The 14,157-nt window shown below is 32.2% G+C and overlaps 1 protein-coding gene across 1 annotated transcript in view; it reads left to right on the top strand.

Moving 5' to 3' along the window:
• Positions 1-12,977, top strand: part of LOC142326851 (uncharacterized) — a 143,607-nt gene extending 130,630 nt beyond the window's left edge. The window contains exons 2-3 of the mRNA XM_075369590.1: positions 6,722-7,393; positions 8,885-12,977. Coding sequence (XP_075225705.1) covers positions 6,722-7,393; positions 8,885-10,153 — 1,941 coding nt within the window. The 3' untranslated portion in view covers positions 10,154-12,977. The remainder of the gene's footprint in view (positions 1-6,721; positions 7,394-8,884) is intronic.
• Positions 12,978-14,157: the final 1,180 nt, after the last annotated feature.

The following is a 14,157-nucleotide window of genomic DNA, read 5'->3' as shown; positions in this document are numbered from 1 at the left end:
TCATGTGCACTGACTGCACACCTTCGATCTCTGAGATACTCCTCTACCTGTCTCCGCAAGTATGGACAATTCCTTTCTCTACCAGTGCTGTATTTATATGTTTCCATGCGATGGATCCAAACGCATTCTTCACATCGAGAGAAACAAGTAGAGGAATACTTCTCGTCCGCCTAGTGCCGCTTCTAGCTTCATCAGCCCAGTTCACTACTATGTTGATAGCATGTACGGTGGATCTACCTCTCCAAAAACCATATTGATTTGCACTAATTCCAGCACCCTCCTCCACCTCCTGCACAATGCGGCCATCCAGCATTTTTTCGACAACCTTCCCCATCGTGTTGAGAAGGCTCAAAGGTTTGAAGGTGTTTGTTCCCATTACCTGTGTTCTTGGGCAAGAAGACAACCCTAGCCTCCTTCCAACACTCCGGGAAAGATTTATTAATCAGCCCGTGGCTGGCCACCTCAAGCATTTCCCATGGCGCTTTTTTAATAAGGCTCTTGATGATTGCCGCTTGAATCTTGTCCGGTCCTGGACTTTTCTTAACGGCCAACATGCCCCCAGCACATTGCAGCTCACTTAAGGCAAATTGTCTACTGTCACACTCAGTAGGGACACTCTCCTCAACCGTCATGCGGGGAAAAAACCGGGTATTTGTGCTTCGGCACATTCTTTTGTAAGAACGGAGAGACATCTTCCAAACCTTTTAGTAATAATTTTCTAGGCCATGGATAGTTATCTAAATCAGCACATAACCTAGCCCAAAGCTCTCTTTTTTCTCTCCTTATTGTTCTATTAAGGGCTCTTCTAGCATCAATGTATTTAATGGATGCTTCCTGATATCTCTGCCCACCTACTAGTCTGAGTCTTTGTTTGATGCGTCTTTTAGCTTGTAACGTCTGCTATCTCTCTTGTCCACCAATAAACCATATGCTTTTTGACTCCATTGCGTGATTCCCTGTCCATTTCCTGCTTGATAATGTTAGACAATGCTTCTGGCGCAAAGTTCTCCATCGTTGACAGTCTGGCAGCAACTCTGTTGGTTATCACGTCTATTTGATCAACGGAAAATCTAAGTACAGGAGTTTGATCATTACTCTTGAAACTAATGTCCTCTAGAATCAACATCGTGGAATAATGTCCATCGATTGCTATGTCCTGCTGGAGAATCTCCCAGTTCCACTGTTGGCTCCTCCATCTGTTATCCAAAATTGTGAGGTCAGGAATGGAGGTGTGACCCGTGGCCTCAAAGGTTGGTGTATGATCATTTATGCAATGGCAACCAACGGTCTCCATAAGTTCAGTTAACAATTCTCCTCTTTTATTCATGCGTCAACCGCCAGTTGCCACCAATCTGCTGTTGAAATCACCAAGCACAATAATCTTTTTATCTGTGTTGTTAACTACATTTTGCAGCACATGAAGTGAACAGTTAAATACTCTACAATCAACATTAGGTGATATATATATATACGCCCACAATTAGCGCCATAGACGTCTCTACCGCCACTATCCCCTTGCCCCCCTTGTATAAGTTATGGGAGTTGATTTTCTGTTTGATGATTGAAAGCAGCACCACAAAATTAACATTATTCTTATAACTTCATCACGTTTTTAATCATTTAATATCTTATCAGTATCTTTTCCTTTACCTTTCTAAATTGTATTATTCCTACTACAATACAATTTTACATTATTATATGATGATTAATTGTTAGTGACGATATGTTTTTAATAGTAAATTAAATATACGTAAGATTAGTTTATAATATTATAATAAAAGTAATCCTCATTAAAAACTATGTTAACCCCACCGTTTGAAACAAGGCTCTGAAAATATTGTAGCCGTGTCCAACGTAGCGACTGAAAATCTTTAATGGCCGTCCTGGCACTCAAGGATGAGTAGAAAAATGTAATAACGTTAGGTTAACCTCTATCAGTAGAGGACCTTTGCAACCACCGGGTTGCTCTAATGGTAAACGTGTCTTTCCAGCTGATTTGGAAGTCCTAGTAAAGACAGTTACTTTTATACTGATTTGAATACTAGATTGTGGATACCAGTGTTCTTTGGTGGTTGGGTTTCAATTAACCACACATCTCAGGAATGGTCGAACTGAGATTGTACAAGACTTATTTTATTATACAATAAAAGATCTCACAACTATTGTACTAACTGTCAGAAGTACAGGGAGTAATTCGACGTGGAGTCACAGTTGTTTTTCAAGACTGTACAAAACTCCCGAACTGACATAAAAATCCAGCAAGTCAGTTACTGAGCAAGTACTGCTTTTAATTATAGAGAGAGAGAGAGTCATGAGTGACTGCTACTGACAGCAAGTCAGTAGCAGTCAGTCATGACTGCTACTTATAACTAGTAGTCATGACTTTCTGCTAGTTATAAGTATAAATCATGATAAATTTATCAGTAATTGACTATACTGAAAACTAGCAAACAGTCTTGACTGATTAATCATTTTAATTTTTTGACTTTATTTATAATATTATCTTATTCTCCTGACGATAGTCTACGGAATGAAAGACCTAGAGAAGCACATTTAATTTGCTGGTAAGATAGAGTTTCACTTTTTGAATAATTTATTAACATATCAGCGCTAACCATGTTTAAGAATTGAAAAAAAAAATTGTTGACGGCCTTTTTGGACATACAACAAGCATTTGACAAAGTTTGTATACCTGGTCTTCTTTTCAAATTAAAATCATGCCTGCCACAATCATATTATTCAATTCCACGCAGCTATCTAGGCGGTCGTTTCTCACTTGGTAACTACAATCAAGAGATGTCTATGTCTTTCGACAATAATTCAGAATTACCACAGGGCTCAGTCCTGGGACCGGTTCTATTCCTGGTCTACACTGCTGACCTACCTAATTCAGACAGTGTCAGAGTTGCCCCATATGCAGAAGATACCGCAATCTTGACGGTTGACAATAGCCCGAATATAGCTTAGGAGAAATTACAATCTGTACTGGATACCATCTTCGTTTGGATGCGTAAATGTAGAATAAAGATGAAGTCGACAAAGTTCAATCATGTAAGGTTCAAGATGAGCAGAAAAGATTGCCCTGAAGTTCATTTAAACGATGTCAGAATATCTCATGCCAGTAAGGTAAGGTACCTGGGCTTTTACCTTGATCGCCGTTTAACTTGAGAGATCATGTAAGAGAGAAAAGGAAGTTGTTTGACAGTAAGTTTAAAAAGATGTACTGGATATTGGGTAAGTGATCACAACTTTCTTTATTCAACAAGGTTCTGCTTTACTAGACTTTCTTGAAACCGGTACGGAATTGAACTCTGGGGTACAACCAGTAACAGGAATGTGGAGATCATTCAACAGTTCGAGAATAAAATACTACGGAACGTAAATCAAGCACCGTGGTTAGTGAAGAATACTGAGATCCACGATTACATAGACATTCTATACGTTCGGGAAGAAATTGAACACCTAGTTTCGAGACATGTGTACAGGTTGGAGAAACATGTTAATCATCTAGTTTTGAATTTACCAGACAACAATGAGGACTTAAGGCTGAAAAGGTTCCGTGTGCTTGATCTTGTTGATGGACCGTTATGGTCCAGTTTGTCGGCGATAACACTTCTTATAATTATTTTTGTTTTATTTTCGATTATTCGGATTTATGGATGCTCACGTTTATTATTTATCTTGTTTTAAACTTAATGTTTTATTTATTTTGTTTTATTAACGACTTGATTATGGTGTGAAGACATTTAACTGTATTCAAAGGCACTGTCAAATATTACGTTATTTCATAGTTGCTAATACTTATTTATTCATAGTATTTATCTTATACTTATCATATTAATTATTTACGTACTCTTTGAGTATCATTAGATGATCCTCTTTCAAGTGAAAGTTTGTCATACGACTTACTTATAACTTCAATAGATAAACTGATTGTAAATAAAGAAATTCAGCAAAAAATAAAAATAAAAATATTGTCAATAAAAATCAACACAATTGAAACAAAAAAAAACAAAAAAATTAGCTACCCAGCAATTAAAAGAATCCAATTATCAGTGCTAAAGCCTGAACAAAAAAAAAAACAAGTTTGACGAAAATTGGTAGGCATATATAATTTACAAAATATTTAAGAAAATGTTCTCTAGCCTATAAAGAAGAAAATATATGTATAATATTAGTCATAAATTCATTATCAAAGCATTATATTATGTTTTTATTTTCCTGTGTCTGTTGCAACTAGTAATAGTAAGCAACCACGGTTCAATTAGATTAGGATGGTATGTATGATGTGTTTATTGTCGATGTGTTTATTTATTATTGTTAGGTGACATATTATTCTTACTATGAAATATTATTTAAAAGAATATATATTTTTAAATTATCAAAATATTCTCTGTAACATATTCTATGTTTGAAATATATGATTTATATACACACTAGTACTTTTATACAAAAATAATAATATATAAGTCTAAATAAATGCTAAACAGAAATATAAAATGAGAATATGATTATATGACACACACACACACACACACACACACACACACACACACATATATATATATATATATATATATATGTTTACACATACACGCGCACACTCGCGCTTTACGGTATAATTTATTTACGATATAAAATTCTTTTATACTGTAAATAAGTTATAATCGTTACATCATATATGTAAATAACGAAGATATAGAATTCACGAAGTTTTTATATAATAATATTAATACGTAAAATTTCATATTATTATAAAAAAAGACGTCATAAAACTATTTAGCATTGAATAAAACTATTTTATAATTTATTCTTTCTAGATTTAAAAAAAAGCAAAGACTCATACATAAGACGTTTTCTACATTTAACATAGTTTTTCAACTTACATTTACTTTCAAATACCGATTAAAAATAAATACGGTTACATAAACATATTGCAATGACTGATATTATAATCATTAACATCCTTAGTGGAATATTCATTCAAATCTCTTCATTTATCAAAGCCTAATTTCAATTCTTTATGTGAGCAACTTTTACTCATCTCGTTCAGTCTTTTCTAGATTTGATGTACACTACCGACGTGTCTTCCGAATTCTATTAGGTATCTAACTTCCGAATTCTCTGTATATGAATCTCACCAGAAAATAATTTTTCTGTTAGTAAAATATATTAATACATTCTGTATGTATAAACTGCAACATAAAATTTGGTATTCTTTACTCACAAATAGTCTTAGGATTGTATCATTGGTTGATTGTCTCTTCCAGTAGCATCCATTAACTTGTTAAGGAGACTAGTCCACCGGGCTGGTCTATTGGTTAACTAGTCATTGCAAATCAAGTGATTTCGAAGTTGAGAGTTTTAAGGGTCAAATCCTGGTAAAGGCATTATTTACTTTTATACGGATTTGAATACTAGACCGTGGATAGCGGTGTTCTTTGGTGGTTGAGTTTCTATTAACCACACATCTTAGGAACGGTCCGCCTGAGATTGTACAAGACTGCACTTCATTTACTTTCATATATATCATCCTCTGATGTAATACCTTACGGTGGTTCCGGAGCCTAACCAAAAAAAAATAGAGATAGGTGTTAAGGAGACTGAATTTCTCAACCATGTTTATGATTATTAGGATGTTTATTTTGGTTATTTATGGCATAAATACCATTCTGATACCGGCGTACAAAGCTAGCAGTATCATTTAGTAGTACTGTTGTACTATTATTAGTTATATATCTGTTTTTTCACATGCTTTACCTCGGAAATTGCTGATGTTGGAGGAGTACTTCTGTTGGAGATTTTTTTTCAAATAAGTAGATTAGCGTGACTAGCCACTTAAGCATTTTGAATCCTAAAAAAAATTTACATAAAAAACGCAACTTTTCAATAAAGGCTTTTATTATTTTTCATCTTCATTTTTGAAGATGATATATGTAGGGTTGCCACATTGATGCAGTTTATATCACAGAAAAGCGTACATTTTTTGTTTTACACTGTCAATTTCATCTTTCTTCTTAGCTGTGATCTATGTAAGGAACTGAATACAGGAGGTACAACTCAAAATTGCTTTCTCTGAGAGTAATAATTTTCATTATACGTAACTCCCTTATCTTAATTTGATTTCTATTACATTCTGAAGTCTCGAAGTACAGCTTTCTTGACTCGGGAACCGTAGGCAGCAGCGTCCCTTATTAATGAGTGTATCTGCAGCTAGTTACAATCGTCGATCGCCAGAATGTGTTGTAGATTAGAACACAACAACAAGATATAGGCCTAGGACAGTTTCGAGGAGCCGTTTAGCTTAAAAATAAAACTGGTCTGGCCAAGCCTTGAATTACCGACCTCCTACATGGAAAGTAAGCACTAATCGTCTCCGCTCTTCCAACTGTGACAAAAAGTACAAAGGTAATCTCTAATTCATCACAGCTTCATTGTCATCTATATTTCGGAGGACTTGGCATGATTTGGCTTAGTGAAAAAGGCGATGTGCAACAGATTGCGCATGCCCAATTTTCTACGGTTGGTATTGGATATTTGTTATTCGTGGTAATGACTATTTAGTTTCACTAATAATGTTTGTTTTGTCTCACATCAACTACAATTATTGTGATTATAAACCAAAGCAGATATCAGAAAATTATTTAATTACTTTAAAAACAGTTTTACTTTGTGTAGTATGTATGCATGCTTTAATACTTTACTTTTTTGTTTATTTCAGATTTTCCTGTGGCTGTTCCTAAATCCAGTTCTGGGTTATCCTGTGGCTAAGCGGTTGTCAAGCTCCGGGGTCGGTGAGGATGTCCTAGCTGGTAGTGACTTTTTGTCTGTTTTTATGAAGACTAGTCCTGCCAGGAGCGTCGCTCCGTCCTTAAAATTCGGTAATATATTTGGTGCGAAAACAAGAAATAGTGATTACTCGGAAACAAATTCAGTAGTTCAGAAAAATAAAGAGGACGTTAACCTTTTCACTGACATTAATCTTAAAGGTGAAGACGCGTTAGAATCTAATTCTCACGAAACTGTTGATGATTCACCTCCCTTAGAAAACTCAGAAGAATTAATTAAATCTAATTTTGAAGAGCCTGAATTGGAACAAGATACAATGACCACTACCGAAAAGAATGTTACCGACTCTATAACTGTATCACCGACTACAGCTACGGTTACCGAAGACGTTGCAAGTACGTATTACGATCTGGAAGAAGAACATCCCAGTATCGTTCAAGGCTTTCGAGACGATCGAAGTACAAAACCTACCGTGACTCAGTACTGGCAAGATCCTCAATCTTATCTTTCTCAATCAACGCCTGTCATAACAAATTCGTCCGATCAACCTCTGCAGGTCATATCCGTAAGAGTTTCATCCTCAGTCGTCCGACACACACATAAGGTGAGATATTTCGTTCCTTATTTTTTAAATTTCAGTTTATTATATCGGTAATCTACAGCCATTGCTAATTAACTAGGATCAACTATCGTTTCACTGGTTCGATACTATACTCCATCCGTTTCTGTTGACGTCAATTTTTTTAAGTTAAACATTTTAAAATAGTACAACCAAAGTTATCCGTTTATATGTTTCAATGTTTGTCCTTCTTTATAAAATCCGTTACTACCAAATTAAATAAATCTGAGTTTATTAATACGATTCACCAATCTTGTTCGTCTCTGTAAAATTTCACTGAACACATTCTCCTCCCTTTATGCCTTAAGACTCATCATTTCATTTTTAAACCCAAGTCATATTTAAAATCCTTTGCTAATTTCAAATATTAAAACATCTTTTTTTTATTATCTTCCTTTCTGATTTCCTTGGGTTTTTCTTTTGCTAACATAAGCGCTAACACTACACATCATAAATATTTTTTTAAGAATTTCAATTTATAGGTCTAGATTTAGGGATTTTTTCATGATTAATTAAACAGTCCAAACGTACATTAAGTGGGTAGGTGTTATGCTTTTGGTGTCATTTCGAGACGTATAACTTTTTATTTTAATCATTATTTTTTTGGGATAAAAGTATATGTAAGATTCTGCAATTGGCCGATTTCTTCTTACAACCGAAGTGGATAGGCGATTGTCTTATCACTGTCAGTGGCTCTGAGTTTTCGTGCCTGATTTTGAATCTTCTTTTCATTTGTAGCAATTAAATCTATTAAAGAGGCAAGGATATTTTTTATTTCAACTGTATAGTATTATTTATATGTATACTTTTTTTGTACGCCATAGCCAACATATATATATATATATATTTTTTGGTGGTTTACAAAACTGGAAATTATCAAAGAGTAATTTTATAAACAAATAACATACAAGCTTTACTCTGTAATTCCTTTAAGTAAATAGCCATTTTTAAACAATTTATTTTTTTACCATAAATCGCTAATTTAATATTTGTATAAATGAACTGACAGTTATTTGTGTTACTTAAACCGATTGTTGTGGGAGTAATAGAAATATATGTTTGATTAACAAATTATATGATGTAAATTATCGATTTTGGCATAAAGAAATGTACAATGAATGTCTAAAGAAAGTGAATCTTTAGTTTATGACATTAGTTGTTCTTTAACCAATTTGTGAAATAAAATATCAAAGCTGAAATAAAAGCAGCGGTTATTAACTAAATTAAAAAAACATATTACATACTGTTTAAAAAAAAATAAAAATAAAAATATTCCTCTGCACTTTCCTACCGTACTTACGTAGTCTTCCTGATTTCCGTTATTAAAACTACACAACATCATAAAAAAATCCGTACCTCATGGTTACTTTTAATGTTGAAGAGTGCTTTAATATTAAAAATAACCGTGAGTTTTAATATAGATTTTTTAATTTTATTTAAATAACATTGTAAGTACAGTATATATTATTTTTACAGGTCGAAGACCCGTTGAAAGGATTCGAAAGTGAAAAAATCAAACCGCCTAGTACGCTCGTAACTCAGGAGCAACCGACCAATACCGCTATCCAAAGAAGCCATTTAAATGTAGAAGAAGCAACACTGCCAGATGAACAACCGACCTACCACGAAATTGAATCGACACCCGAAATAAAACCACCTCTACCTGTAAGAAACCCGGGCTCATTTCGCTTTAGTAGTTTAAGTAAATCGGATTCAAATGAAGACAACTTACCTAAGATAATCGATTCAGAAGTAAGACAAGAAAATAGCGAAAATGTTCAAAATTTTAGATCTGATATACATCAGAGTGAGGCCGAAGAAGAAGAAATAAAAATACAGCAGACTGACTTTTTAAAAATACCACAAAATCAAAACCAAACGGTAATTCAAAGGGAGAAACCAGCAAGTATTTTGAAATCTGGATCTGAAAAAGAAGAAACCGATGAAGATTATTTGGAGGTTAAAACGAAACTCGATGACGGCAAAGATAGACCCCAAGCTTTACCTTATCGATACAGTCCTGAATCCGAACCGTCGGAGCTTAGCTCTAGCGGTTATGATAACGAAGATTACTTAAAAAGAGAAAAGGAAGGAAAGAAATCGGATTATTCAGAAGATAAATCACAGTCGACACAAAATGGAAACGAACCAAGAGCGTTAGCTTACCAGTATAATCCACAGAATCCACAGTTGTCACCGGTTAGTTATCACACCAGTGTATCTTCTGCTACTTCCGGTAGTAGAGTGCAATTCTACAGAGAGCCACCCAGCTATAGACGAGGAAATGCGGCTGAAACCGTTCAGCGTTCGATATTAGCCGATCCGAAAAGAGAATTCCAGTATCCACCACCACCGACGCCATCTAAACCGACACGTCATGAAGAGCCTTTAGAAAAAAGTTATGAGATTCCTGAACAAAATTATGAAGTCGATGAATCGATTAGCGTTGTAACTAACGGTAGAACTCACGGAATTCAAGTACCTACTCCGACTCCGACGCAAGAATCTTCTGAAGGTGACCAGAATGCTAAGGATGATAACAATAAATTCGGTTATGTAGTAGAGGGAAGGAACTTCAGAAAGTATCGGGTAGAAGAGAGAACTGCTGATGGATTTATTGTTGGAGAGTACGGAGTTGTGAGCCATGACGATGGCAGTTTAAGAGGTGTACGTTATACTGCCGACAGTACCATAAATCCTCGTCTAATATACGATGCACTCGTTAAGTTCCTCTCGTTGAAGTAATAAACATTTTTTTTACGTGTTTATTCTACTTTAAATTCTCCCCTTAAGTTCCTTACCTTCATTACTCTTCGATGAAGATACGGAATTTTGAGGTAATCGAGTTGCAATGGAGTTCATAAACGGTAAAAATTGTTAGTAAAAGACAAACATTTCAGCTGTAAACTTACTGATGTATTAAGATGTATTAACTGTGACATTATGAACAACGTAAGAATTTTTATAAATTAAGTGGTACGTACTCAGAAAAAAATAATATAAATGTCATATTATTTTAAGTAGCACTAATACAACAAACCGCAGTGTATTTTATTAGGAATAAATCTGAGAAATAAGAGAGCTTGTGTAATTAACTTCTTTGACATAAGAAAATTATATTTTAAAATATAAAATGTTACTTTCTAAAAGTTTAATATTTTATATATACACTTTATTGTAAGTATGGGTCACTCGGATTTTCTTTAAGTTTTACTTTTCAGATAACATATAAAAATTAATAATAAGTATTTCCAAAAAAAGTATTCGCACTTTGTTAATTTTTCACACATTTTTATTTATGCTGTTCAGAATATCAGCTTTTAATATTTGAAAAGTAATCGGCCTAAGAAGATGTAAATCTAAAATTCTGATGATTTTTGAAATGTAGGGAATTCAATTAAAGCAATTAACTCTCCACTAAAAATATTAATTTTACACAAATAGTCACACATATTCTATAAAAAATACTGAAAAAGAAATTTAATCATTAGTAATCGTTTTCACCTTTATTATTATGAATTTTAAATATCCGATCATTCTCAAACGCTATTTTAAAATGCTTAGATAAAAGTGTTCATAAGCTGTAAGAAATATTCATTACCGTAAAGTACAGATAAAACTTAGATAACACCTAATAAGGTTACGTGAAAATTGAATAATGGTAGATATCTATGCAATTAATTGACGTTGACAGAAAGAATTTATTTACTCACATTTTCATAGATATTTGTGTTCCGCCTGGGAGAGTCGCATTAGACCTACCAGCGTAACATCGGAGTAGTGGAGGAGGATCCGTGCGGCGTCAGACTACTCGATCGAGCTTGTGTCAGTAAAGAACGCGCTTGTCAGGAAGCTAATTAGAGTAAAGTTTATTTTTCTTTATTATGAACATATTTCATTTCCACTTTTTTCTTATTGACGTGGTACTTCAACACTTTTTAGTTGTCTATTTTTATAATGTTGTAATATTCCACTTTGTATCTGTTTTTTATGAAGTTTTACTATAATGATAAATTAACTTATTTAAAAAGTGTTATCGGACAATTCTTTCTTTTTCTTATTTTTGTTCTTGTTTCTGATCTACATCAGTTAATTTTAAGAACACAGAAGGATATTCATAACACTATCCAGAAAATTATAGATTAAATTTTAAAGTGTTTAATTTCTAATGTGGCGTTTTATTGCTAACCAAAAGTTTATTTAAAACTTTACTTATATAAATAAAGTTATAAAGAGATAGAATAAAAAAAAAATTATATATATAATTTATTAATTGTTTTTTATAAACGTTGTTTATTTAAGACTGTTTTATTTTGTCATAAAAAAGAATATTTTCCATTTCGTAGTATTCCGTTAAGAGCGTTTTACGGGTCGGCGATACAAGTATCAGTTTTACAAAAGATAAAATGATAAATTTAAATGAATACTTACGATATAGTGTATATTTAAATGTAAATAGTTATTGAAAATATAAAAATCTATGAAATTATTCGATTGTTTATTTGTGAACTCTTAGCTGAAAATAAAAATAAATAAATAAAAGGCTAAATATGTCACTGAATATCCATTGCAACAAACTGATCAACTTATGTGCCTATATACTACAATTTAATTTATTTACATAGTCAGCTGATTTTACATCATGTTTCATATACGTAATATAAAAAAAAAATTAAGTTATAAACATATACTTGTGTATGTTAAATAACATTAAGTAGTGTATAAAAATATAAACTGGACTTTATGAATAATTATTATATACATCCTTTTTTTAATATAAGACATCCAACACAGCTACACACGCATAATATATAAAATAGTCCTACTTTAATATACTCTTAGCTATAAATTGTTATTACAATAGTATTAAACACATTACACATCAACGTGAAATAAAATTTGTAACTTTTACGCTTGCCAAGTTAGATAGAAAGAAGGTATAATCAAACGAATTGTTTAACAGTATAATATTTTAATTTGTGCTAATTTGGGAAATGCTGTCATGATGACCCCCTTGTCATGACGATCACTCTCGATAGAGCGCCTAAGTTTTATAAACGATGAATTTTCAATCCTTACCCAGCCAAACTTCAAAACGCTTCCGTACAGTAAAACAGATTGTAATATTTCTTATTTTAAAATAGCTAAAACTGAAAACTTGATGAAATAAATTTAATAGTTAACGTAATTTATATTTGTATTCTCATTATAAATTCGCAATTCTGTGAATTTTTAAAATGTATTCAGTTAGCCGGACGGGAACAATCTTCTTGAAGTTAAACTACATTCACCTCTGCTACAACTTCATTTATCTCTATTAGTAAAGAATTTATTTATAATTGTTGTTCATCGAGGTTATTTCAGTTTTATAAATACATCCGTTTTTGATTCCATTGATAAGTTTGGTAAAATCTCAATCACGTAATATATCAAAGGAACATATCATCGGTACTTAAGTTCTCTGTTAGGTATCAGCGAAGTTAGGATTACATAGAAGTAAGAAATTTAAGTTTTATTTATTCAGATAATTCTAATTAGTACAAATATATTACATACGTATATATATATATATATATATATATATATATATATATATATATATATATATATATATATATATATATATAAATATATTACGTATATATATATATATATATACACGTGTGTGTTTTCTCTTTTTTCAATCGTAGACTTACAAATTTAGTATGTGTATCAATAGACATGTATAATCTAGAGTCTACATTTAACTCTGTAGTCATTTAAAGAAAAATATTTCAAAATTTCTACCACATAAATACTCTCTACTATAATTTCTATATTATACTCGTAATATTATAAAAATTTCTAAAACTTTTACAATAATTTGTATAACTATTAATTATTTCTGTTATTTTCCTTTTTCTATAACGCAAAACGAACGAAAAAAATTAGGATAATTGAAATCGTCTTCATCTCTTATTTCAAAATGAAAAATTAATGTCGGAGTTTTTGACATTAAATTCCCAACATTTTTATAACTACACGAGTTTCAGGTAATTTCAATTTAACACGTTTTAAAAAACCCTTTCAAAACTTTTGATTGATTTGTGAATAGATGTAATTAAAATATTGCAATTTATTAAAGTAACTTAAATTATTACTTTATGTACATCTCAATTTCCCCCCGAGGAAGAAGAACACCCGGCTTGTGACATGTACGGATGCCACACCACCCCCTCCGTTCATAGCTATTATTGGACATCTTCTAGCCCTCGAACTGATCACATTTCACAATCATCAGCGGGCCTCGATGAGTACTTTTTGTACAGCTATTTAATTTTCAAAGGAAATATAAAATTAAAGGGATTATCGAAATTGATCGTCATATTGTGGGCAAGGAGTTTGTCACAACAGCATTGTTAACACAGATTATTGATGTAAGATTTTAAACTAATATTATTATGATTTTTTTTAAAGTGAAAATTAAAATCTGTGTAACAACAATGAAAATTAATAATTTATTAGGTTTGCTTTTACTAGTAAAGGATTAAACATATTTTAATCTTTTATTTTCTGGTAAAATAATGTTATAAAATTCAGAAAAAATATATTTAATTTTAAGTATTAGTTTTAATTATGAATAATTGATCGTACATGTTACAGTAATACTATAAATAATAATATTAAAAAGTTAGTATTCGTTACATTATTTTCAGCAAATATAGTTAGCCTTATTATTTAGACAAAATTACTACCTTAGTATATATCAT

This window comes from Lycorma delicatula, chromosome 1 (assembly GCF_047948215.1).
Source record: "Lycorma delicatula isolate Av1 chromosome 1, ASM4794821v1, whole genome shotgun sequence".
Lineage (NCBI taxonomy): Eukaryota > Metazoa > Arthropoda > Insecta > Hemiptera > Fulgoridae > Lycorma > Lycorma delicatula.
The sequence above is the reverse complement of the archived record's forward strand: the minus strand, read 5'-3'. Positions and strand labels throughout refer to the sequence as shown.